We start from the raw sequence: 26,880 nt of genomic DNA on the forward strand, positions 1-26,880 counted from the left end.
GCTGGAAAATCAGACACTTTAGAGAGCTGCTTAAAGCAATTGGAGAAACCTTAACTAAGCTCCCAAGTGGTACTGAGAGTTCTCTGAGAGAAATGAGTGGATGTTCTTATCCATCTGTAGCATATGGGGTCAAGCAGTTAAAATAATCTTCGCAGCTGCAGAATTGATTGTTTGTCATCAAGGTGTTTCATAAAGTCCCAGTTTATTTACATAAAAACACATCATGGGTTTTCTTTCATGGCATTATAAAATTCAAGCAGTGCTAGCATAGGTGCATATTAGCTTTCTAAATAGAGACAGTGATAGCCCAGAAATAGTAAAGGACAAACTGTTGTGGTTAAGAATTTTAGGCTGTTATAGTCTTTATGCACCTTGTAAATACTAAGCGTATTTCTCTGTGGCTTGTGGTTCTGACAATCTCCTCACAGGTTGCTTTATGGTCTCAGACTAATTCTAGGTATCTGCGAATGAGAACTGCAAGGCTTTAAGATACTTGCTTAAAGTAAGAGCCCAGTGGCCATCATTGATCATATTCAAGTCTGGAGCAGCTGAAGTCATTTCTGAAAATCTCAGTAGAAGTATGTTGTCAAGAAAAAGATGCTTTGGAGAGCAGGTCTGGAGAGATGTATGGAACAGAGTTTAGGTTATTTCACAGATCCTTTGTGTGTTCTTAGACAGTTGTTTTACTTCCCTGATTGCATTTTGTAAGATTTTTATGGCTGTTTGTTATTACCTCAGAAAACTTTTGACATGTTTTTCAAAAGTGACTTGAAAATAACAGTGTATCTTGAGTTTCCCATGGGGAAGTTTGACCAGTGGCATAGGCTGACCTTAGCATGAAGTGCTGCAAAAGAGTGTCTGCCTCATTTTCCACCTTTCATCTGTCTGATTGGGTGTGGTGTTGGACTACAAGGGCGGTATTCCAAGAGAAATTATTTGAAGGAGAGGCAAGGCATGGCTGCCCTTGCAGTAGTAATGTGATATTAGATCTACTGGAGCTACTTATAGAACCACATGTTCAGTCAAACAGTGACTGGTGGGATGTTTCCAAATTGCTGCCCAGCTCTCTGAGATGGAGTTCCAGGTTTGTTGGCTTTTATGGGGATTGTCTTTTCTGTCATGCAAGCGTTACACATTGCACTTAAATTGAAGCAAGGAGGTACTGCAAGAGGAGATAATGAATTAGCAGTCTGGATGTTCATGTTTCTTACCTGTGGCTTCTCAGGAAGGCCTGAATCAGTGATGGATATCGTGTGGTTCTTGGCACCCTTGAGACTCGTAAGAGGTGTGCATATGCCTTGTCAGTGTGTGTTGTCTCTTTCTGCCAGAAGTAGTGGAAGTGAACTATTCCAGCCTCTCTTGCTTGAGATTTTGGTCACGTACACAATGTCTGTTGTCTGGGTAGCCAGAACCCTGCTTCTTCCTCAATGTCTTCCCCATCTCTGTCCTGTTCCTGTGCACCCCAGCTAGTTCTTTTGGTTTATACACCTGATCCAGTCACAAATTGACTGCTAGACCTGGAGGAACCTTAGTAAAACTTGACAGTCAACTATACCTTGTTTCCTTGATGGAGGATGAGAAATAGTTCATTGTAGTTTCAAACTTTGCACGACATGTGAAACATGACTCTGCTCTTCGTAGAATTGAAAATCTGTTTGTAGGTGCTGTGCTTGTAGATGAGCTGCTTGGGGTGAGGGGTTTGGAGAGAAGGGAGAGATGTCGCATACATTTTTTGTTCTGCATGGACAGTTTTACAAAGTCCTAAATTTCTGTGTTTTGTTTTTCACACTGCTGTTTTTCTGCACGCTTCTCTCCGCTCAGTTGAAACGGGAAGTGTTGCTACAGTATCGCCCAGTTCTGAGGGTTTATCACAAGATTTTGCTCTGATGCGCGTTTATCTCCTTGGTGAAGCAGGGGCTCTGATGTTAGCATGATGAGAGATAACTTTCCCTGCTTTCCCCAACTACTTGTCAGTACTTTGTCTGTTTCTTGCAAATGTAGCTGTCGTTGCTCTGGGAGACTTACAAGCACTTGGGAAAGGATACTGGCCAGTTGCAAGCTTCAGGTGAAAGCAGGAGCTCTCTTTTAGGGTCTTCCCTCTTGCTCTAAGCATAGTGAGGCCTTGTGAGAGCTGATTGTCTCAACTGGTTGATGGACAGCGTGGGAGGTGTTTGCAGATGTCAGCGAGGGGCTGGTCTGCCCACACGGAACTTGAGACAAGCTGTTGCCCAGTTGTGGCATTAGCATTAATATCTGGGTGACAGAGTGCTCTGGACAGACTGCTGACTTCTTCCAAGCATTCACATGTCCTCTGGTGTGAGGGCTGACTTGTGAGAAACCACAGCTGTCAGCTCCATGCCGATAGCCCGCCAGCTTCGCCAGGAGGAAATGGATGATAGGGAGAGCTGTGTGCTCTGCAGCAGCAGGTCAAAATAGCTGGCTGCTTCATGGCAGTTTCTAAAGCTGCTAAATGGCTCTTGAAGCACATGTTCACACGTGTTTCCCCTGGGCTTTTCCCTGGGCTGAGTGTCTGCAGGACAGCTGTGCAGGGGGCCCAGCAGAGCAGGCAAGAAGAACATGAGGCTGCTCTCTGCAGCTCAGCTGCTGATGCATCCTGGAGGGGTGCACCTTCTTCAAGGGGAAATGTGGTTGGGTTTCTTGGACCACATCTCCTCCCCTTGCTGCTATTCTCACAAATGTTTCACAGACCGTCAAGTGAGGCCTGAGGGAGCCTTTGTTTCAAAGGGAGCAGAAAAGGAGAACCTCTTATAACTATGAGTGTTGACCTACAGCACGTGCTCATGGCAAAGCTTAATTCAGGTATTCACTTAACTTTAATAAGTCTGTTGCTCTTCTCAGTGATGGCCTCTCTAGACCGTAATTGCAGTGTTATAACTGCTGAGTCTGTGTATGCAAATGGGTTGTCATTACTCAAGTATCTTAGTGGGTGGGAAACCTGCTCTAACAGTGCTTTAGAGCATGGATATTATCAAGTGTTATGGGATGGTTTCCTCTTCCAGACCTTGCATGTTCATGAGTCAGTCACTAGCACATGACTGGAACTTCAACATGAATCATAGGATCACCTCACTGCTGGTGTGGGAATTTGGTACTTTGCAATTTCAGTATTTTCTGAATGAAAAAACAGATGAATAATTCATACCTGAACTGAATGCCTGTTCCTTCAGCTTTTAATCCAATTACTGATTAACACTGCGTGCTTCTTCCTGTATTACCTAACAGCTCTGTGTTCACATGACCTCCAGGCAGTCAACTCTGTTACAAGAATGCAGAAGTGCAATGCCAGAACTTCTTGAAAGCTCTAGTTATTCTTTATTTGCTAAATGGTTTCTAGTATCAAATAACACTGTTAAGGCAGAGAGGCTAGGGGGCTTGTTCCCTCCTTGCCACTCCTCTTATCCTTGCCTGCTGTGTATATTGTAGCTGAGATCCATAGCTTTGGTTTGATTTTTCTCTGAAAAATTACGTTGGCCAAGTGAGGTAAAAATTAACACACTAATGGTTCTGTGTTGGGTGGGGATGAAGCCCTGAGGATCAGGATGCTGGCAAGTGTCCATTTGTGCATATGTTGCAGGAACATCAATATCTTACTGTAGAGCAAGAGGGTCTCTCATCTGCTGTGAACTTAGTGAACCCTTTCTGACTTAGTCATATTGGAAGTAACCAACAGAGGTTACAGAGACACTAATTGAGTAACAGTTGCCTCTTCTCCCCAGAAGGCATGGCATCTTGCTCTGCATATGCCAAACACCTGAATTGATAGCTATCGTGTAAGGGAAGGATGTGGGACCAGTGCTTTTTCTCCTCTATGCAGCAGGACAGCCTGGGACTCCCAGGTGGGAGTAGTCCATGTTTCTCTAAGAGAAGGATTCCCAAAATGTATCTGGTTCTTGCAGCTGATGACTTTGAACAGTACAAATTGAAACCCTGAGTTAAGGAATATAATGCCTCAGTTAATTTTCTAATACTTGGGTTAGTCTGAAAATTGCAAAGACCACCTTCAGTACAGCCTTCAGCCTTGTGTCAAAGCAGTTGCTTAGCCAAATCTTCAGATTTGGTTCAGCATTAAAATCTGTTTGCTCAATTACATATACTGTTCTAGGTTTGTTTAAGAAATGTTGGTGTTAGTGGTCATGCCTTATTTAAGCTTCAGAGCTGCAGATTTTTGGCTCTCTTCTTTCTACAGCAAACATTAATGCAGCAATGTACTTGTACTCATGTGAGTAGGCTTTTATACCATGTGGAGAGATTCCCATACTTAGTTAAGTGTGTGTGCACCAAAATTTGTGAAAAAAATTTCACCTGAATAGTTTGCTAAAGTTTTGTGGCTTAAAATTTCTCTTCTGAAAGCAAGGAGGTTGATTTCTTATAATTCCTAAAATCCCATTTAAATGAATTGAAAATACCTTTTAAAGAATTGTGTGACAAAGCATTTCTAATATCTTAAGTTTGTCTTTGGTGGTAATAATAATTATGAAGGTGTCTACATTAAAGTGTCTGACTGGCTTCTAGCTTCAGTTTGAAGCTAGGAGGATCTGAACTCCTAATGGTGGCCCAATCTATAATTATTTTGTCTCTCTTGATTTGTGGAAAATTGATGTGCTTGAAGATTGGAGGATTCTGAGTAAAATTCTTGGCAGCTTCACTGCATGGATGCCATAGGTTTGACAGCCCAGTTCTCACTTATGTCTTTCCCATCAGAATTGAGCATTTTAAATAGAATATTTCTTACTAATATAAGAACAATGACTGTCCAAGTCTGAGATTTTATCTGGTAAATAATTTGTACTACTCTTTACAGATTTGGTTTTTTATTAAGTAGTAAATAACATGTAAATTCCAAAATGTTGTCTTAAATCCTTGACTGATTCACAGGATTACAAAGTTTGGGAAATTCTGACCACAGGGGATAGTTTAAGAAGTCATTATAGTCTTCTGACAAAGTGGAGTCAGTGACTTTTGCCTTGTGTTCTGGGAGATGGGGGGAGGATGGTGTGAACCATGTGAATCAAGAAGTGGAAACTGGCTAAAAAAGTGTCCTGTACGAAGTAGCTACGTAATTGTCTTTGGTTTCCTTTCTCTAGCTGAGAAAAGTATTTCCTGACAGGGACAGATAATTTTTTTCAGCCAGTGGTATCAATTCAGTTTGTTTGCACTTCTATCAATATCCATGCTGGTTTTGGGAAATGAGAGTGAGAACATTGTTTTGTACACACATATTGTTGGCTTACATGTGTTAATTCTGCTCTTGATTCTGTTTAGGTAAAGTGCTGTTACTTTTCAATGCAAAGGTTTCAATTTCACTCTTGTGTAGATACTGGAGCTTATGGTTCTTGCCCAAGGAACAGAACCCCTTCAGACTACTGCTTCATGTTTTATTTTTTGATGCAATAATCAAAGTTGGGAAGTTGGGGTAAGCAGCACTAAGAAAACTAAAGATGCTACTGAAATGACAAACATGACAAATAAAACATGGTTTTCATGTTTTATTTTAGGAAAGTAAGACTAAAGGCTGCTGCCATTCTTAGAGTATATCAGAGTGCTGCTTGAGTCAGATGAGTTCAGATGCTGATCATTCTAATATTAGACATTCACATGCTGATTTTCCTGTTTAACATGGGGGACTATCCAGCTCAGCGGAGTGCCACTGTTTGCTCCGTAAGCGTATTCAGTGCTACTCTACTGATTTCATGTCTTTGGTAATTTCCTCCTCAAATCCTCTTAAGGGGAAAAAAAGAGGAAACTCTCTAGTTTCCCTTTCTTCAACTAGATCCCCTTTTCTGAGCATTACTTTGAGAGGAATAGCAAGTTCCATCCCACCACCTTCACAGCTGTTTTTCAGGATGGATGGGTGTGATAAGCATTTTCAGCAAAGGGGAGTGAGGCAACAGGACTCTCTATACTTTATTTTAGACTCAGGCTGTGACTCTGTGACTGATACAGAAACAGAAGACGAGAAGAATCCAGCTGACTCCCACAGACTTGCCATGAGTGAAGAACATGGATCATCCAGGAGCACTGGGGACTGTCCAGTGGTGCAGCCCAGCCGCATACAATGTGGGGTACTGTATGTCCACTCCTTGGGCTGTGTCCTTACTGTGAGCTGCTGCAGCCCACTATGCTGCTTTGTAATGTTCAGCTTTACAGGCCTGCAAATTAGTCCTGAATTCTTCTGTCACCTTCCTGCTCAGCCCCCTGTCCTCCATGTCTCCTGTTTCATGGACTTGGCTGCCTAGGCCCAGAGTAGCTTGGTGACAGTTGGTGCAGAGCTTAGTGCTGTCAGTGCCTAGGCTGTGCTGTCACTTAATGACTGCCCCTTTAACATGGCTGCTTGACTTGGGTGCTGTGAGACAGGTTCACACTCTTCCCTTCCTCTGCTCTGCTGGCAAGTGGAGTAAGATGACTGTAATGAACAGATTAGCTCCACAGTCAGTGTCCAGTCTAATATGACAATACTGGTGCATGCCTTGCAAGTGACCCTGAAAAGCTTGGATCATGGCTTCTTGTCTGAAAAGCAGCACTTTTTAGTATAGCAACTCCTCAGATGGAAAGAGTCCAAGATTCTTTCTTTTGTTTCTGTTTAGAATGTGGCTGTGCTGCTTAAGGGAAGAGATGGATAGAGTTGAAAGTAAATAATTTTATAAATCTAGCCCTAATCAGTTTATAAATCTATCTAATAAATCTGGAGTTCTATCAGTTTAATGCTTGTATCTATACTGGTGCAAGCTGTAGCAGAAGCCACCTGCCCAGTTAGTCTGTGACTGGAAGATGCTCCTGAAAACAAATCAAAACTGTGAAAATGATAGGTGATAATTGATGTGTTAGTTGCAATGAGAACAAAATCCCTAGAAAATGGACTTAACCAAGTAAGTGTTTTTGTTTTGAACCTCTGTGTTGTAATGCCTTTTGTTTTAGGTGCAGACAACAGTTTATATTATCATGAAATGTAAACTAGACGGTGAAATGAAAACTGAAGTTGAATTTTCTCCAGAGAATGCATCCTCTGTGCGTGTGCTGGCTGAGATGGAGAATGAGTACACAATATCTGTGACGGCTCCAAGTAAGATGAACTGAGATTTTTTTTTTCCCCTTTCATTCCCTATTGCTGCCTTTCTATCTCAACCTGCCTGTCCTGAGAAGTGCCAGGGGCATAAGGTTAAAGATTGCAGTGCAGAAAAACTTGAGTCCAGAAAATCTTGAACTTGCTTTCTCACCTGTGATACTTTTGATGAGGAACTGAGAGAGACTGCTGCTTGTGGGCTCTGTTTTCCCCTCTGCAGCAGTAGGGTTGCAGGGTGGAAACACCTTGCTGGGAGTTCTGAGAACACATTGCAGACTTGTAGAGCACTTTGAACTTAGCTGTGTGTTATGACCACCACCATTATTAGTATTGGCAGGGCACCAAGAGAGAAGGGAAGTGCCAGTAAATAATTACATGACTATAATGGCATGTGTTTAATGTGTAGTGATCTCTGTGATCAGAGCTGAGACTATTTATTCTGGCTTTTAATTTAGATATGTTCTGTCACTCTAAATATTTACATTTACAAAAGTGAAGGTTGCCTAAACTTTAGGTTCACTGAACTTTAAGAGAATCATTTCAGAGCCTTAAGGATTGCTATTATTTCCCAGCATTATTTTATTTAATCTACCTTAGTCTCTCCTCTTGAAGAGTCATTCTGCCATTCTCTCTGAGAATAGAGACTAACAGTCATTAAAGCAACTACCCTAAAGTCAGTGAAGTGAGTTGATTTTAAAGAAGGTGACCTCATGAACATATAAGGGCTTAATTTAATGTCTTAAGTCTTACAGTATAAACACTGACCTGAAAACTAACTTGTACTATGAATTATAAACATGACCTTCACATTGATGGAGTGTACAGTGTAAGCTCTGAAGTTTTTTAACAGTAAGAGAAATAATTAATTCCTTTGTGTTATTAATGGTTTCATAATATCCCAAGTTCTTAACAGGGAAAGACTAATTTAGTGGGATTCAAAATATCTGTGTTTCAAAGAGAAAGTTCAGACTTATAAATGCATATTAAGCAAAACATCAAGAACCTCCAAGGTGCAAGTATAAGGTAATCCTGTGCATGGGTAAAGTTGCAAAGCTGGAATTCCTTTTCATGGATTTTATTCAGAGTCTAGTGAGGCTGACAGAGATTGCAAAATCTCTAGTGATTTTTCTGATTTCTTTTCTTCCCCAGCTCTTTGTATTTATGGTATGGCTTTATAGACAGCTCCAGAGAAGCCAGGGGTGGAGAGATGTGTGGCTTTCTATTCAAGGTGGAGTTCTTTTAACATTAGTGGTCCAGTCTACTGGTAGCAGAGGACCTAGCAGGTTATGTGCATTGACCCAGCCATAAAGAAGGTAGTTCCAAAGTACTTTCCTACCTAGAGGTCCAAGATTGACTCTTCTCATGACTTCTCATGAGTTCAATATAGCAGAAACTGTTTTGGTGGCCATCTGGTGGTATATCCAAACTCCTCCTGTCCTCACAGTACGTCATGCAAACTCATGCCCGTTGTTTGTGCTAATAGTTATTTTTGCTCTTCCTTTTCAAAGATTTAACCTCTGGGACAGTGACCCTGCAGATATATTCAGGGGACTTGATGGTAGGAGAAACAAGTGTCACTTACCATACTGACATGGAGGAAATCAGCAATCTGTTGGCTAATGCAGCCAACCCTGTACAGTTCATGTGCCAGGTAAGGACTTTAGCAATCGGCTGCTTTGGAAACCGGCTCTTTCAGAGGCTGCACAAACAGGCATAAGCAAAAGTGCTTGCCATGAAGTAGCTCTTCTGAAATGAAGAAATGCAAGGTTATTTAGGGATTTTCACCTAACTCTCAAATTCCCTTTTATTGAATGCATGGCTGTTTTTTCTGTCTCTGGAGCTCATAGCTGGCTAAGGTGAGTCAGGTTATCAAACTAAGAAAAAAAAATGCAGTCAATCAACACCTACATTTAGACCTCGATGACTTCAAAAGGTTGGAATGACAGAACTTGATATAACAGAAAGTACCATAAAGAAATGAAACATTTTGGAATTTGTACCTACGTGTTATTAAAAAAAAAAAAGTAAATAGTAGTAAAGATTTGTATTAGCTGGACGAAGCAGAGTAACATAAAAGGATTTGCTGATTCTTAACACTTTTTCAATACAGCCACTCAGCTTTCCTATTCTGTTTTGCCCAGCTGGGGTACCTGAACCCTATTAGAGGGGTAAAGCTTGCACAAGCAAGTTTTCTGCAGCGTTGCCTTGTTGCCTGCCTGCATGTTCCTGATCTGGCATGTAATGGAAGCCTACAGAGCAGCCTTGTTAGTCATCAATATACCTGGGGCAGGGGAGACTGTGTTTCCCTTGCTTTTTAGCTCAAGTTGTGTAGCAGTTGGTACTGGTTGATGCCTCTGCTTAGGGAGTGTGCCTGTTTCCCAGTGGTAAAGAATCAGTCCAAAAGCTGAGCTCAGCATGAGTACAATTCAAAATGGACCAGTGCATACTTAAAGCAGGAGTGATATTTCATTGGACACGTTCAGAAGTAAGTGTATACCTGCCAAGAAAGTAGGAAGCAAGTTTTCTGTGCTTCCAGTTGCATGAGTGACTTTCTCATTGTGCTTTGTCTTGTGGAGTATACAGTTCTCATCTGTTGAGCTTGATGATACTCTGTTGAGCTTGATTATACACCAGGAAGCTGTCCAAGTTCTTTGTTTGACCTGAACATTCCTACCTTTTGTATTTGTGCCTACTGTTTTCTGATTGTGTTAAATAATAACGACACCATATAAATCTCACCTTAACTGAATCTCCAGATTCTACTAAACAAAAGTGCTTTCCATTTATCTGTAGGCCTTTAAAATTGTGCCATACAGCATAGAAGCCCTGGACAAACTATTGACTGAGTCACTCAAGAAGAACATTCCTGCTAGTGGTCTACACCTGTTTGGAATCAACCAGCTGGAAGAAGAAGATATGACAGCAAGTAAGTTTAAAGACACTTGGTTTATAGATTTTCTTTGTATCAGTTGTTTTACCTTGAAGCACTTTTAACACTGCAGTGGATGGTACCTGCACAGACTGTCTCAAAAACCTTGGATCTCAGCCAGGAAGCTAAATTTTGATGATGTCTATAGAAAGGGAATTGCCATTTGAGTCAGGTGGCCCTTTTATGTTACATCTGTCATTCTCACTTCCCTGCACTGTGGCAGATGCTGCTATATAGACAGCTTCATACCAGAGTGAAAAGATGGTTCTCCCCAAATGTCTCCCAGATTTTCTGCATTATTCTTTTGCCTCATGACTTTTCTCCACAGCCCAGTCCTTTTCTCCAAACCCCATAACTTCTAAGATACACAGTGGGCACTGAGTAGTTGGGTTGGTATGCTGTCTTTTTGTAATGATGGTCTAAGAAGTCCTTGCAAATCTGTGATCCTACATGCATTTAAGCTATTACAGTGTCATATTCCCCACTAAAGGTTATAGGACTTAAGCCTGGAGGTGCACAAGGTAATTTGTGCTGTTGGCTTGCTTTTCAAACCATATATATACTTCCAGGGATTTCCCAGCTGCTTTGTTCTGTGTGATTGCTGTGTTTGTTTCTCACCTACTGGCTCTGCTGCTACTAGAGAAAAACTTGGGTTCTAATGGGCTCCTGTTCTCACAGATCAGAGAGATGAGGAGTTGCCAACACTGCTTCACTTCTCTGCAAGATACGGGCTGAAGAACCTTACTGCCTTGCTGCTTACGTGCCCTGGAGCACTGCAGGCCTACAGTGTAGCCAACAAGTATGGCCACTATCCAAACACCATCGCAGAAAAGCACGGCTTTAAGGATCTGCGCCAGTTCATTGATGAATACGTGGTAAGGGGAAGCTGAGCCATCTTTCTGCCTCCCACACCAGGCTCTGGCACCGAGCTTGGCACTCAGTGTCACCTGAGCAGGAGTGCTGGGGTGATAAAGTGTCTTGTGGTACACAGACATCCAGCCACACTGCAAGCTTTCAGGCTAGAGGGTTAGGTGTGTCTCTGGAGCCAGGGAAATTCCTGGGGCTTTTGCAAGTAAGATGGAAGTAGAGACTGCCAAGCTGGCTTCCATTCCTCCATCCATCTAATGAAGTTTCTGAGGATATGTGGTTAGTGATTACTGCATTCTTCTAGTTCTGATCTTGGGAAAGAGCCCCTTCATCCAGCTTACTTTAGGGAATAATATGGAACAGAATATGTTTAGGAAGATACAATTTGAGGTGCTCTCTTATTAGTTTTAGTATAGGCAGGATTGCTTACTAGCTTGTTCACAGCTGATCTGTGTAGTCTGCCTCTTTGACTTGATACCCATTTCTCCCTGCATTGGTATACCTGTCCATTCCCTGTTTGTTCTATCAGGGATCCCAACTGACAGTTCATTTCTATTTGAGCTAAGCCCACCCCCAGAAAATACACTCTGACTTTTCCAGATTATGACATGGACCTGACTCCAGCTGCACCAAGCAATTGTTTCTGTGCAGTACTTGGGTACTCATAGAGTTTCTCCTTTCATTTCAGTTTGAGCTCCTTCTGGCTTGTATCCTTCAAAATAACAAGGAGCTCCTTGACTCAGGTCACATTGACCACATCTGAATTCTATTTGCCTTTGCTTTAGGTTGAAAAGTTGTGTTTAATTGTCCTTAACATTGTCTGAGTGCTGGATGATAAATCTGGTAGCTTTAGCATGGTTCTGCCAGCCAGTTACTGTAGTGTTTGAGCCCTATTTAGGAGGCATGGGTAGTTCTTGGACTTGGGCCTTGCTTCTTGACAATTATACATTAGAGCTAAATAAAAGCCATTCCATATAGTGAGATCAGGACTGCTGTAAAAACTGTAATATAGTGAGATCACAATCTTTGCATTGGGGTAAGTAAGAGATGTGCAGGAAGTCCTTCCAACCTCTCATTGCAGTACTGTGCTCCTCCCATGTTCTCTCCAGCAGCACAGTGACAGAGCTGTGTTAAGAGCAGGTCCTCGTCACTGACCTGTTGGAACTGTCAGTGCAGCACAGTACAAAGCACACAAACATCTGCAATAGTGTCACTACTATCACTAGTATGGATGAAAATCCCATTAAACCCCGTTACTCACCTGATTTTCTCTCTGGCAAAGGTTCCTCTGCACCTTTGTGAAGCATTGTGTGAACTATTGGCCTGACACATTTTGACTGTGGAGGGAAGCATGTGTAGACAGCTTTGACACACATGCCCTGTGGATTGAGGGCCCATGAGTCTGCATTTGGGAATGGAAGAGTATCTTGTAGTATTGCAACTTAAGGTTGTTAAGATGGTGCTTGTGACATAATTGGAATTTGGGAAGGAGAATGGGATGAGGCTTTACCTTTTGCTTCCTTGTGTTGTGATTTGGTGAAGCTCTGCCTTCCCCCCTGCTCTGTGTTGCAAATGCAAAAGAAAGGATTCTGCTCTCCTGTGAATCAGAAGTTGCCTGTATTGCATGAACTGCTGCCTGCTATGAGGTTTCCTGTTAATATCACAGAAAAGGGTCTGTGTACTCCCACTCTGGGTGTTACATGCTGCTGCTAATGCCAAGAAACTGAAACTGAATCTACATCAAAGCTAAAACTTTGCTATTTTGCAGGTGCTCTGCATGTGATAAACTTTCCCCCTTATGGTTAGCTATGCGTGCCCCAAAATAGCCTTTGACAAACATTTGTATTTTTAGAATGAGCTCTGCTTATGTTCTGGGACTTTGCAGATATTGGGTAGGACATGAAATTGGTGGGGTGAGAGGCTGCAATGGCTACTCAGAATGTGTCAGCAGTCCTTGTTTCACCTTTGTTACCTATTAATACAATAAAGATCTCAAAAGTTTGACCCAGACAGCTGTAGTGGGGATTTAAGTCACTTGAGAAGCCTTAATCTTTGGGAATGAGCTGTCTTCAGAGTTTGTTTTTTTTTATCACTGATGACAAAGTGAGATATCTTTTGCTTGCTTTTATTCTCTAGCTTCTTTATTTAAAAGAGACTTTAATTATTTTTTTTTTTTGCTCTCCTTCCTCTCCAGGAAACTGCAGATATGCTAAAGAGTCACATAAAGGAAGAGCTGATGCAAGGCGAGGAGGATGAGTCTGTTTATGAGTCCATGGCTCACCTGTCCACTGATCTGTTAATGAAATGTTCCTTGAATCCAGGCTCCGATGAAGAGCTTTATGAATCCATGGCTGGATTTGTCCCGGGTGCCCCAGAAGATCTTTGTATGTACATTCATAGAGTTACAGAATCATGGGAAGGTTTGGGTTGGAAGCTCAAAAGCTCTAAAGCTCACCCAGTCCAAGCCCTCTGCAATGGGAGGTGTGTTTAGATCAGATTGCTCAATACTCATCTCTCTCACACACAGGAGTTCCTCAGTTACAGCTTTTCTGCTCTCACCACAAGGAAACTATGCTGCAGTTCCATCATTGGCTGACTGACAAAATTGCTCTGTACCTTTTCTTAATTGATTGTGTACAAGATCGAGAGCTGTTTCTTCAGTGTTTTAAGGACTCCCTGAACCCTGAGCAAATAAATTAACATATAGAAATGAGACTAAATTTTCTACAATGTCCTGCTTTTTCCTCCTGAGGACTGGTACCTAGGAACTGATGTTGACAGAAAGGAACACTGTCAGATGTGATTTTACTGACAACTGGGAAACTGAAAAACAAGAGTTGAGATTCTAGTGCAACAGCTTGAGAACAAAAGAAAGTGAAGATCTAGAAATATGTATACCGAAAAGATTATAAGTGAAAAATCATTATTCTAATCTGATTGGTTTATTGCTACAAATAAAGAGCTAATTCTGATAAATATGCACATGTTTAAATTTTTCACTATTTCATTAATATTCAGTGAGGCCAATTGAAAATGCCAAATTAATTACCTCTGTTAATTAATTTGCTGTTCTTACTCACCTATCTGTTTGGTCTGACTTAATCCCACTGATATCTATTATATGATTCCCATAATAAGCAGAAAATTTAGCTTCCTATATTTTAAGTACCTCCTTAAGGTACTTAAGGACTTGTAGTGTTTCTGCAATTTTTAAGTGTGCTGCCTCAGGGGAAAAGCTTTCTTTTTGAAACACTTGTGCTTATGGGCTATATTGGACTGTTTTCTCCTCTTTTAGAGTAAATGATACTATAAAACACATTTTTGTTGTTTATGAAGTCCAGAAGAATGTTGGTTCTTTCCTTGAAATCATAAACTCTTTTCTGCTAAGTGTTGTTGGTCACTGCAGGGATAGTTTTGCTACCAAAACCAGGGTTATTCTGTCTTCAGGTGGAGATAAGCAGCAAATCAGGTTGGACTGGCAAGGAACAAAGCTGCTCTTGTTTGCAGGAATGATGAGAGTTTTTAGATGCTTGGTAGGTCTGCCGGTAATCAGTGACCTCTGAATGAGGTTGATTGACAAAGCCTGTGATGGTTAGAAAACAGGCTCAACACTACTAAGCCAAACTCCCCTTCTTCCAGGCCTGAAATGCCCAGATCTCCCAGAAACTATGCATGGAATTTTCTTGCAAATTGAGCTCCCTGTAATTTAGCACTTTTGAACTGGACTCTGAAAGCCTCTCTTTCCTGCTTCTTCTGGAGTTCTAGTGTGTTGCTTCTGCACACAAAGCTCTGCTGCCTTCCATTAAGGAGTCTTTTATTGAAATTGTGTTTTCCTTACCTGGTCTGTTAGACTTTGCCTGAAGAATATTAACAACTTGTCTGAACAGTGCTTATAATCTACCTGTATCATAACAGATAAGTTTAAATTGCAATTATCAGCACTTGGATTGATTCTCTCAAAGTGAAAGTGTTTCAATATCATTTAGAATACCAGCACACAGGCAAACTCTCACTGAAATTCACTTATATCAATAAGCCTCAGCAATCCATTGATATCACTCTTGTTTTTAATATAATTAGGAATATGGTTACCTAACATTTTATTTTAGTTTTAAGATTAGTATTAGTGTTATGATGAGGCTCACCTTTTTCTTTAAAATCAGAATTCTTTATGTCAAAACACTGAATTAACAAAGTATCTTATTGTTTGCTGTCAGTCCTTTCTCAATGCTGAATTATCATCTGACCCTGTAAACACTTTCCAGATCCAAGTAATTAACTCAGGCAACTGTTTTGACTTTATTCCAATAAATAAAATAAACACTATCTTATGTGTCATGGGAAAATTGCCTTTAATGTCTTGTTTTTCCAAGGCACATGGTTTCCTCTCTGGGGCAATGTCCAGAGGTCAAAACTTTCACCTGGCCAACACACGCTCAAGAATAGCCAAAACTCAATGCCTGCTTGAAGCCTTGTCAGAACTTCTCAATAGGATTGTTAGTCACCCTCAAGTGTAAGCATCAGGCAGCTGGAAAAAATTTGTGCAGAGTGGACTGAACATAGCAACTTAGAAGCCTTCTTCAAGGAGAATGTCTGGTCATTTGTCCAGCTGCTTTGATTGTCGCCATAAAGTAAAGGTCCAGTTCATTATGTCATATTACATTGTTCCATGTATTGAAGGATATAATTGACAGGTTCATTTTTCTGGGTTGTTTTTTTTTTTCAGATGTAGAGATGCTTCAATCCAAACCAGACACTCCAGTTGCTGGAGATGAAGTTTCTTTAACTACAAAGGACTCAATGCTCCGCAAGTTTTTAGAAGGTGAGACCTATTTTGAGGGAAGGATGGCAGTAGCACAGTTAAAGCAATTAAACAGAACCAGAGAGTTCTTCATGATCTCTTAGGGATAGAAGATAGCCCACATAGTTAGCTTTTTTCAGACAAAGGACTAATTCTCTTTAGTACATTGTAGACCATCACACAGTTTTTGGAAACCATTGGTCTGTTTGATTTGTTCACTATTAAAGTACGTTAATTAACTGAAATTAATTAAACTAACTGTTGCTCAAATTCTTAAGGAGAGTTAGGAGATTTTTCACTATTTCTCTAAAGAGATGGTACAGGCATAGTGGCAGTTACATGCTACTAGAGGTTAATGACTTTATCAAGTCCTGTCATAAAGGTCTTTGGTACATCTAAGGCACTGCAAAACTGGGTTGTTTTGGCTCTGAAATGACCAGCTTGGTAAGAATGTGGTACATAATGCATCTGGAGGGAACCAGTGCTCAGTGAAGTGGCCAGGTTATTATTCTTACAAACTCTGCTTCATTGTAGGTGGTAGCATGGATGTGCCAGATTCTGAGGAAGGAGGTCATGAGCAGTATGGTGAAGACGTGTATTACTCAGTGGAACAAGACCCTTTTCCACAGGAAATGGCTAACAGACCTCCAGTTCCTGTTCCAAGACCAGAATCTAGCTCTCCACAGCCAGACAATGAACTGTACATCTCCAAAAGTGAGTTGGTTATCAGTGGAAATGTAGACCAGTAAACTGTAGGATACAATTGACATGGGCTCCAGTTGCCAAATAAATGCCAGGATCCCTGGATTATTTGACTCTGGAGTCAAGTTACCTTTGGGATCCAATTTCATATCTGTTTTTTCATCTTTTGCCTACTCTGAAAATGTGGGGATGTTATATCCCAAGATCTTGGCCTAAGCTTGCTCTTCCTGAAAGCAGTAGCATGACAGATTAACCCCAAATGGTATAAACAAGTCCAACTAAGTAGGAAAGCTCCTGATATAAGGACACAATCGAGCTAACAAATTGAGACATTGCTGATCTGTAATGCTATCATTGATTCAACTGCATCTGTCTAGGACATGATTTTATACCTCAGTATCTCCCTCTGAGGTGGGGTTTTATTGAAATTGAAGATTGTTCCTCCTAGTTCATTAGGCAGCTTTGTTCATGATATATGACCAAGCTTTCCATTCTAACAAGAACCACAATGACATGTGAGAGAGTAATTTCTGTGACTTCTTCCCGCTGTGACAGAGCTAAGGAGAAATCATGTCCAGATTTCTCTTAGAGGTGGCTGAGCTAAATTCTTTGAGGTCAATAGAAAGGAAATTCTGCTGTACAAATCTTTGTTTCCTTCAATGGACTGAGAAGGGTAACAGAAGCTGTAAGGCAGTGCAGAATTGTGTATGCTTGCTGTATTCATCCTTGCTATTTCTGTCTTCATGAGATGGATTTCAGTATCTAAAGAATGTTTCTTTTGCAGTTTTTGCACAGAAGGCTCAAAGACCTGAGAATCTTTATGTCCCTAGAGGAAGGGTTAAGAAAGGTAAGGCAGAAGTTCACCCTGAAAATCCTTTCAGTAATCCAAAAGCAGATCTGTTATGGTAGCTTCATTTGTGTGAAATATGACAGAATAGACTGTTTTGCAAAGCTCTGGGGATAACAGTCCTCTATGAATGACCCAATCTTTTTGACCATTTGTGACACTTGAAACTTTTATGAGTGCAGAGTGTGAGGGGAGCACATCTCCTGTCTGGGGAGCTCTTCTTTATGTTACAAATGATTTGGAAAATGCCAGCATCAGTGGAATGAGTTTTCAGTTTCTGGGCTTAAACTACATAGATTACCTAGATAGAATCTAGCTTTGTGACTGCTAAGGTAAAAGCACTGTTCTGTGAATTGCTGAGGAAGCAGGTGCTTTAAGGAATATGTTTTGTGCTCTTTACTTAAATTACTTTTTTAAGAGCAGAGCTTATCCCTGGGATATATTTGTGGACAATGTTACCCCTCAGCTGGGCTTTTAGACGTGACAATTATTAGGATGGCCTAAGAAGAAAACACTTAGGAAACATTCAGTCTGTAATACTTTTTTTTCCTCTTTTTTTCTTTATTTTAAATGTCTGCTGGATCAAGGGTACTTGCTCTCTTTGTATTCAGTGAGGAAGGTAGATCCACAAGTTTAATAATATTTTTGCTGATGTTCTCTCCTCAGAGACAATAGTCAGGCCTGTGAGGGACCTGTCTCAATCAAGTATATATGATCCATTTGCTGGAATGAAAACCCCAGGTCAGCGGCAGCTGATTACATTACAGGAGCAAGTGAAAATGGGCATCCTCACTGTGGATGAAGCTGTACTTCATTTTAAGGAGTGGCAACTGAACCAGAAAAAGAGATCAGAATCATTCCGCTTCCAGCAGGTACAGACTTAGGCTACTGTTTAGGAAATACAGCTGCCTCTCTAGGTATATATCACAAGCTTCTCAGCACGGGTACATTTTTTTTCCTGGTTGGAGCAGGAAGACTGCTAACACAGTCCCCCCCAGCTAGCAGAGTTCTCTCCTGCCATGGGAAGGCTGTTCCCAGTAAGCAGCAAGCAGTTTTACAGATCTGTTTGTCTTGCAGTAATAATGTCAGCTTTTGAAGATCTGTATACAAGGAATTGGATCAAATCCAGTTGGCCAAATCACCTTTCTAGAGGTCACCTAGCACCTACCTGCTGGCAGGGGACTTCTGTGATGAACATTTAACTTGTTGGCTCTCATCCATTTGAGATCAGTGTCCCAGATGTGTCCCAGATGATGTATTGGCTGTAAAGCCCTAGCTGGTAGATGATCTGATTTCTCCAACTGTTTGTTGATGGCTACAGGACTGTTCTTTGCAGCTGGGCAAGGTCTAGCAATAGTCATTAGTAAAAGCAGAGTGTTTGGGTGCCTAAACAAAGAGAGGGAGTCAGTTGGCAGCAGTGACATAATGACTGGTGGAACTATCAGTTGTAGTTTAACATTTTCATTCTCAAGTTAGAGTTTGGCTCCCTCTTTAAAACCAGTGCCTGCTTCTTTTGGAGCCTTTTGTTCATGCTGTGGCAGTCTAGTCTCCAGTGGGTGACATTTTGCTGACAACTTCCAAAAGAGGCAAAGCTTTTCTCCTCGTGGAAAGGTCCTCTCTACCCAGAAACAGTCCCTTCTTTTCCCAGAGAAGAACACAGTGCTACTTGAGTAAATTGATGTTGAAGAGATGTAGTGGCATGCTCTGTGCCCCATGCCATGAGCAGCTTTCAAAGTCTCTGCTCTGGATTTTGCTTCATGGTACAGCAGTTCCTTCCTCTGCTTTTCAGGAGTTTCCTCCTCCCAGATCTGTACAGACTTCCCTGCTGAAAAAAGTTGTCTTTTTTCCCCCTACCTTTTTGTACTGTAAGGTGTAATATGCTTCACAATGGTGAAGTCTTTGCTTCCAGCTACATTTCTTCATTGGGGATATCCTGAATTCTGAGTTGTACCTCACACTGTGGGATGCATGGAGCCCTTTCTGTCCCTGCAGTCACAATAATCTGTTAATTGGTACAGAAAGAACAGTGCAGTTACTTGGTTGTGGGTCATTTTTCTGTGCCAGTGTCACAGTGCAGACAGAAAATACAGAGTTCTAAATCCAATTTGCTGCTTATGTGCAACTGCCCATATGTGAACTTGACCTTAACATACATAATGAACATCAGAAAAAAACCTTGGCTTTTGAAAGGCACACATGGGTTTCTGAAAGGAATAGATTAAAACCTGTTGACATGGTTTGGACTTCAGCCAGGTCTAGCAAGCTTTGTTACAGCTTGACTGCAAAGCAAGTCTAGCTAAAATATAATGACTTTATATATAAACTTTAGCAAAGTTAGCAAAAATGTAATACTGGTTTTGTCAGAAAGCTGCTCATCTTTCTTTATCCAAAGCCCTGAAAAGAATATCTTGTGATGATTTTAGGAAAATCTGAAACGTCTACGAGACAGCATAACCAGGAGGCAAATGGAGAAGCAAAAAAGAGACAAAAGTGCAGGTAACAGTCTTTGATTCTGATAATTCTCTGGCAAGGAAACAGCTAACCATATTAACAAGCTCTTCAAGCAGGTGTGTCCATGTGTATTGTGGTTTTGTGATATTTTAATACGCACATCCATGTGCCAGTTGTCAAAAACTTAAGGAAAGTGCTTTGCTTATTTTCACAGCCAAGAAAAGGATGTCCCCATCTGTGGAGTACATCTTGATTCATTCATACACAGTTTTGATTGTCTTTATGCAATTGTGTTTAACTCTGTCCTTAAGTGCAAAACTGTCTCTTGGAGGCTGTAATTGCATAGATCTTTCTGAGCTGTTCATTTTCCCTTCCAGATTTGGAAATTACAGTACCCATTCGACATTCTCGTAATACTTTGGGGAAACCAGAATGTGGAATATATGAATACACACCCAGGAAAAACCTTTTTCCACCAAAAAGGGAGTTAAAACGAGGAGACTGGAAAACAGAAAGCACATCCAGCACAACAAGTAAGCAACCTATGAGCATCAGCGTCCCTACAGGAGAGCTGGATGGAACACACTTCCCAAGCCTTACCCTGGGGTCAACCCAGGGGACAGGACTTCTGTTCCTGAATCCCAGCACTGACAATGCCACCCCAAACCTTGCATGCCTCAGGCCAGCTGTTCTCAAAACTGTGAAAGCAATTCCAGGTGTGCATCAAGTGGTTTGGGCATCTTCTGTCTGCATCTCTGCAGGAGGAGAACCTGAAAGCTGAGCAAAAGATTCTCTTGAGCCCTTCTCAGAGAAGGCATGCCACCTGTTTTCAGTTTGTAAAAGTAGATGGCAGCTGCTGCCTTATTGGAAAGGATGCTCCCATGCTGTGACTGCCAGCAGGCTATGTGCTCTTCTGGCCTGAAGGGCTGGAAGCCAGTCTCTATATGTTGTTTCTTCAATTGTTTTACATAAAGGACAGCATTTTTCATTGGTAACTGTGGGATCTCTTGAGTGGTTGGGCAGTCAGCACGTTTTTATTATCTTTGCTTTTCATTACATTTAATTTGTGCAAATTAAATCCCTGCGTTCCTACTCTTACTGCAGACTGAGCAATTCTTGCAGAAATCATTTAGGACCAGTTGGGTCCTTTGAAAGGAAACCTGACTTCCTGTTAGGTTGCCACCTTTGTGACTCTTGGCAAGGTGCAGCTGGCATTCATCCAGAACAGGTGCCAGAGGCAGCTGGCTGAGCCAGTAACTTGCCTACAAGCACATGTGAGAGAAGCACTAACAAGTCTGCAGGGCTCGCTGTATGTAGCCTGGTGCTCTTTCTCACGGGGTGATGCTGAGAATGGACCCTAGCACAGGATTTAGCACTCTGAAGTGCTGCTGTTTGTACCAGCTGATGAGACTTACCAAAGCTAGCAGGGAGGGACTGCATCTTAGGAGAAAACCTCTCTTACCACCATTTCAGTGTACAGGTTTCTGAATAGTAGTATCCCCATATTTCACAGCCCTATAGAATGTTATCTATTTAGTACTGAAACCAGCCATAGCAGTATAGGGTATGTTTGTGAGTTCCTGTCACCTTTGGAATTGGCATGACTGATTGAAAAAACAATCCCTACTCTGAGTCCATGACAGTTTAATGGGTTTGCTTAGATGGGTGCTGAAGGTTGTTTGAACAAACTTGTTTTTAGCTTGGAAATAGACTAGGAAACATTTCTGTGGTGATGGAGGATTGTTTTAAGAGGGAGTAGTAAACGGTTATTTATTTGGAACAATAACTTCTTAAGCAGTCAGTCCAGGAAGGAATATGTGACAGTGCTGAGAGCCATCTATCTTCATGCAGTTGTTAAAGATACGGGGACTGATAATTTAAATGTACGTAAGTGTTGGGTGTGTAACCCTTGTGAAAATATTTGCCTGACTTCCAGATGATATTAGCATTAGATCTTTTAGTATTACATGATATGACACATATAAAGAATAGATTGTGGTTGTGAGTATTTGACCAGAAGACTGGATAAAGAAAGATAAGGCAGAGATCTTCTAAAAAGAAAGCATAATTGAATTGCTTGGGCCTGTGGTTTCTGTTGTATGAAATGCTGTTTTTGGATCCCAAATATATGAAAAAACCAGTGAAAATAAATTAATCTAAACAAGCATTAATTATATTTGCAAGAATTAAGCATGAGGTTAGAAAGAGCCCTGAGTTAGGAATTTGCAGTTAAATGCCCAGGGTTTGTTAATCAGTTTTTTCTCTTGCTTCCTCCAGGTAGTGCAAGTAACCGCTCCAGCACTCGGAGTATCCTGAGTGTCAGCAGTGGGATGGAAGGGGACACTGAGGTAAGCTCTCACCTCTGCTACGTACTGCTCTGCTGTCCTTAAGTACACGCCTTTGTTTTCATGCTGAAAAAAGAGCTCAGAGCTGGCATTGCATTTAGAGAAATGCCAAAATGTAGCCACTTTTGTGAGAATACCAAGAACCAGATTCTGCTGGTCTGTAAACACTTCTTTTCATTTTGTAGGACAGTGAAGTCCCAGAAACAGCAAGGAGCCGCAGCCCAGTTCCTCACCAAGCAGAGAGGGTTCCTTTCCCAGAAAGGCCTCCCAGAGTGCCTCCTCGAGGTGCAAGCAGGTAAAACTAAAATGCAGCTCAAAATGTGTGCTTTCAGTTAATCCTTATGGAAGCCTTGGACAGAAAGCAAGGCAGTTAGCAAAGGCAGCAAGTATGCTTTTGAGAAAGCTACCAAACTCTCAAAGTTTTACTCCAACCAACCATTTTAGCATCTCTTTCCAGTAATAGTAGATTTACTGCAACTAAAGAACAGAAGAAATGGCTTGGACAGGAACAATGCTCTGGCAGCTTGGCATCTGCTCTGTTGCTCAATCAGCCTGTTTTTCTTCTTGTATGACTACTGATTGTACACTATGCTTTCATGTGATTTTATTGCATGCAATGTGTTGTTCCAGAACTCTGTTTTCTACTACTTTTTCATACATTTTCATTATCTGTCTTTTTATAGGCCTGTGAGCTGTGAAGGCTTTTATCCTCCACCTGTGCCCCCAAGAGGTCGCTGAATCTCTCAACATCTGTGGAATATGAGAATTTTTTTGTTTATACATGTGTTTGTACAGATTTTTTTGGGCTGCGTTAAATTATTTATAACTGGGACCCAAATGATTTCATCCCCCTCGTCCTCCCTGAAGCTCTGGTGACTTTTCCCATGATTTTCACTGGGACCTTTTGGCGTTTTATAACTTTTTTTTTAGTTGGAAGAATTTTGGTGCTTTGGGGCTTCAAGAAAAGGTATCATCATTGGGAAGAACATTGATGTGTGTCTTGGGAGCCCTGCATCAACATGAAGATCCCATCTAATCAAGAAAGCACATGTGTCCTTTTAGGAACTAAGTCCTAAAAGCATTGTTACCAAACCTCTCAATACAGTCTATCAGGGCTTGACTGGAAAACATGCTTAAAAAGTAAAGAAAATAAGATGTTTGAAAAATGCTCATTACAGCGGAAGCAGATGAATGTACTACTGCTTAGCATAACATTTTGTATACAATTATACTGACCTTTCAGAAGGTGTAGCATCCCCCTTTAGCAATCATTAAACCATGGGGGGGATGAGAAATTTTCTTCAAGAATGTATTTTGCGCACAGCCTTGAAAATGCCTTTCCTTTTCCTGTTCACTTCCTGAGGAAGACAGACAAGGTGTTGTGTGTCCTGTATTTACCATGAAAATTCCCAAGACAGCTGGTAAGGGACCTTCTGTATCACAAACCAACTGGGCTTAAGTTTTTTCATGCAAGTTGCAGATATGGTGTTAAAAGATCACATGACTGAGCTCTCAAATTAGAGAAGGCCTTTGTGGCAGTGCTGTGCTCTGTGTCTTTCACGTGTGGTCATTGCAGCAATATGAAGGCATTCCACTTCATACTCTGGCACAGTAGTGAGTCCCCAGTTACCAGGGCACACCCCTCACAAATACCAGCCATATTTTAGCTGGCTGCAGAGGGAACAGACAGCCTGGGAGCTGGACTCTGCTTGCTCTACTGTCCCTTTCTACCAATGTGAACCTGCAGCAGCTACGTCCAGCCTTTTTTCTGCCTGAGGGCTTACAAACTTAAGGAGACTTCCTGGTTTGGCTCTCTTCCAGACCTTGAAATTGTCTGTGCATATCCCAACCCTTGGGGGACAATTGAGGGCTCTGGTTGTCCATGAGTGACACTGCTGGAAATATGCAATGATAACATTCAGGGTAGAGAATTAAACATCATTACATACTTGGTTTTCAGGGATGAAAGAGGGGGGAATGACTTGAAAAACAGACATACATGTGTATTAGGTGATCCCTCAGGTAGAGGCAGGACATGTAGAGCTTCTGTCTGATCATGTCAGCTCCCCTTCATCGGCAGGAGAGCAGGTGACAGAGTTGCAGTTCCTTTCTCTTGCAGGGTGGCAAACTCAATGTGTGAAGCTGCACAAGTGACAACAACTGTGACTTGACCAGCACTGAATGAAGGTGGAGGAGCCCCTGCTCCTTTCAGGGATATAGACATATGCTAAATATCATCTATGCATTAGACTCATAGGATTTGGGTGACTCCAAATGCAGTTCATAAATCCTCTCCTTTTGATGGCAGAGGGATGCAGTTGCTGTGCTGCATACACAGCACAACAGATAAAGAGGTGTCCTTTCTGTTTTGTTGGTTTTTTGGTTTTTTTTTAAAGGAACCTCAGTGCTGTCTCCAGTGACTGCCACTGTAGACTTTCAGTGAGTTTGCTTTCCTTCACTGTAGCCAGGGGAACGGTGAGGTAAGAGCAGCCCTCCTGTGCTCTTCTTGGACTGAAACAAGATTTCCAGCTCTATTAGCTCAAATTAGAAGGAGGGAAGGAGGTTTTGGTGCTGAAATGGGGAAAACAGTAGGAAGGATAAGAAGAAGTTAGGGACAGAAGATAAACAGGTTGTCTTCAGCTGTCACATGCTTTGGTTTGCATACAGCTCCCTGGTTTTGCTCAAAAATTCCCTATCTTGGTGCTGACTGCAGCTGTGCCCCAGACTTTGGAGCTGTGATGTGGTAAGATGAATTTGTCTGCTTTCACATCTGCCAGGTACAACATAAAGTAGAATTGTAGGATGTGGGTAAAACTGTAGTAAGGCAGGAAAGGAAGAGCAAATTATATGTGTGTCATGCAGATTTTCTTTCAGCATTGTTGGACTGAAGGAGCCCTGGGATCTGTCTTTCCAAGCTAATTTTTAATTCTGCATCCCCTCCATGTTATAGCCAGATGTCCTCTATGGGAGGGATTTATCTGAGCATTTGACTAATACCATGGCTGTGAACTGGATATTTCTTGTGTGTGCTGTGCAGAGATGGTTGTATCTGAATTACTGAAAGTAGCTCATAAGTAGCCTTTCAGTCCCTCTCCCATTTGAAGCTGAGATATTTCATTACTCTGGCCTGACCCATCACCTAAAGCCAAGTGTTGGTGGGGCTCTGGGAGAGGCGAGCTGGGAAAAGGAGAGCTGAGCCACACTATAAATGCATTCTGTTCAGGCCCCTTCTGCACTCCTCAGGGGAGGGAAACTGAAGATGCAGCTGTGGTTTCAGGCATTCCTCTCTCACTGCTGCTGGGTTAGTGAGGGAGCTCAGTAACCAACAATCACTGCAAGACTCTCACCCTATTGAGGAAAAAAGGAGCAGCACTAAGATGGCTTTACTGTTGGATGCAGGTAAACAATTGGATGCAGTCATGTCTTTCAAGCCTCTTACAGGCCAACAGCAATGCACCTGCTTAGCCACCAAAGTGTGTTCCACACAGGTTGGATTCATCTAGTTGCTTTCAGCCTCTTACATTTCACTGTATGCAGTCCCTGTATCTGTCTTTTGTGCTGGTGAGCATGTGGTGTGTGTTAATTCCACCCAGGATGAGAAATGCACTGAAACTGAAGTTCAGAAGAGACCAGAGAAGAAACAGTGTGCATGCAGATTGCTGGTTATTTAAGAATATGCTTGGGAGGGAAAGTGTAAAGGGAAATATGAAGTGTTTCTGATGCATATTAGAGTTCAAGGACTGAATAGATAATAAAATTGCTTGTAAAAACTTAAGTGGCCTGGCCAATTGTAGGGGCATCAACCAATCCACCAAAGTCAGGTGCCAGCTGGCAGGCCTGGGGACAGTGTTTGTTCTTTGTACAGCATGCCTTGCAAACCCTGCTGCAGCAGATGGCTCTGGTTGGCCATGGTGCTGACTGAGAGACTTAAGTACTGAATAAACTGAAGATGCTGAAGCCTCCTCTCTCTGTCTCCCAAGGGTAAGCTACTCTATTTTGGACTGAGATGCAATGACTAGAAAGAAACATATGGTGTTATCAAAACTGTCTAGGATTTTTTTTTTTTATCTCTATGTGTGTGTGTAATGCAAGCATGGCTTTTGCATGGGTTTTGGCAAGTGTCTCTACGGAGACCTCACTTCTACTGAAACAGTGCATGCACTATCTCCTGCATCTCTGGAAAAGGCTTCAGATAAATACACCTTTGAAATACGTGCAGGGAAGGTAGACTGAATGTGTGAAACCACAAGAGGAAAAGCTTTTAGCATAGGTATGATGGTAACAGGGAAATCTGCTTTCTGCATAATTTCTACAAAGCAAGGATGACATGTAACAGCACAGAGTTCCTGCCTTCTGCTCGTATCATTTATTGTCTGTCTGCTTATTTGTTGGCTCTCTTTGAGAAGATGGCATAGCCCCTCCCCCCCTTTTTTTTGAGAGAATATGTAAGATAACTTCTGAAATTTTTTAACTGTAATTAATTTTAAAGTTGTCTGATGAATCAGTGTTCAATGACATGAGCTTTTTGCATTGATGGCTTGGTTTGGCTTGGTTTTTCTTACTGTGGACTTGTAGTTTGAGGTAGGTTTGTGGGTTTCATCTTGCACTGACAGAAACCTTACCCTGAACAAGATCCAGGTGTGGCTGTGCTGCCTCAGCGCCTGCCCTGGGCCCTGCGGCTCCGTGTGCTGCTGGTGCGAGGGCTGTAGAGAATGGGGCTGTGGATTTCACTGCTGAGCTTCGAAAAGACCTCTGAGAGCGTCGAGTCCAACCTCGGCCTGAACATCACCGTATCTACTTGACCATGTCCGGTCCTTCCTTAAACACCCAACACCCCCAGGCCAGGTGACTCCACCA

The 26,880-nt window shown here is 41.8% G+C and overlaps 1 protein-coding gene across 1 annotated transcript in view; it reads left to right on the forward strand.

The window, feature by feature from the left end:
• Positions 1–23,433, forward strand: part of PIK3AP1 (phosphoinositide-3-kinase adaptor protein 1) — a 34,131-nt gene extending 10,698 nt beyond the window's left edge. The window contains exons 3-17 of the mRNA XM_064716254.1: positions 5,935–6,083; positions 6,937–7,081; positions 8,590–8,732; positions 9,875–10,007; positions 10,689–10,885; positions 13,072–13,261; positions 15,604–15,699; positions 16,213–16,392; positions 17,165–17,227; positions 17,894–18,099; positions 19,651–19,723; positions 20,056–20,211; positions 21,956–22,026; positions 22,209–22,318; positions 22,707–23,433. Of these exons, the coding sequence (XP_064572324.1) occupies positions 5,935–6,083; positions 6,937–7,081; positions 8,590–8,732; positions 9,875–10,007; positions 10,689–10,885; positions 13,072–13,261; positions 15,604–15,699; positions 16,213–16,392; positions 17,165–17,227; positions 17,894–18,099; positions 19,651–19,723; positions 20,056–20,211; positions 21,956–22,026; positions 22,209–22,318; positions 22,707–22,761 (1,967 nt within the window). The 3' untranslated portion in view covers positions 22,762–23,433. The remainder of the gene's footprint in view (positions 1–5,934; positions 6,084–6,936; positions 7,082–8,589; positions 8,733–9,874; positions 10,008–10,688; positions 10,886–13,071; positions 13,262–15,603; positions 15,700–16,212; positions 16,393–17,164; positions 17,228–17,893; positions 18,100–19,650; positions 19,724–20,055; positions 20,212–21,955; positions 22,027–22,208; positions 22,319–22,706) is intronic.
• The last annotated feature ends 3,447 nt before the right edge of the window (positions 23,434–26,880 follow it).

This window comes from Zonotrichia leucophrys, chromosome 6, assembly GCF_028769735.1.
Source record: "Zonotrichia leucophrys gambelii isolate GWCS_2022_RI chromosome 6, RI_Zleu_2.0, whole genome shotgun sequence".
Lineage (NCBI taxonomy): Eukaryota > Metazoa > Chordata > Aves > Passeriformes > Passerellidae > Zonotrichia > Zonotrichia leucophrys.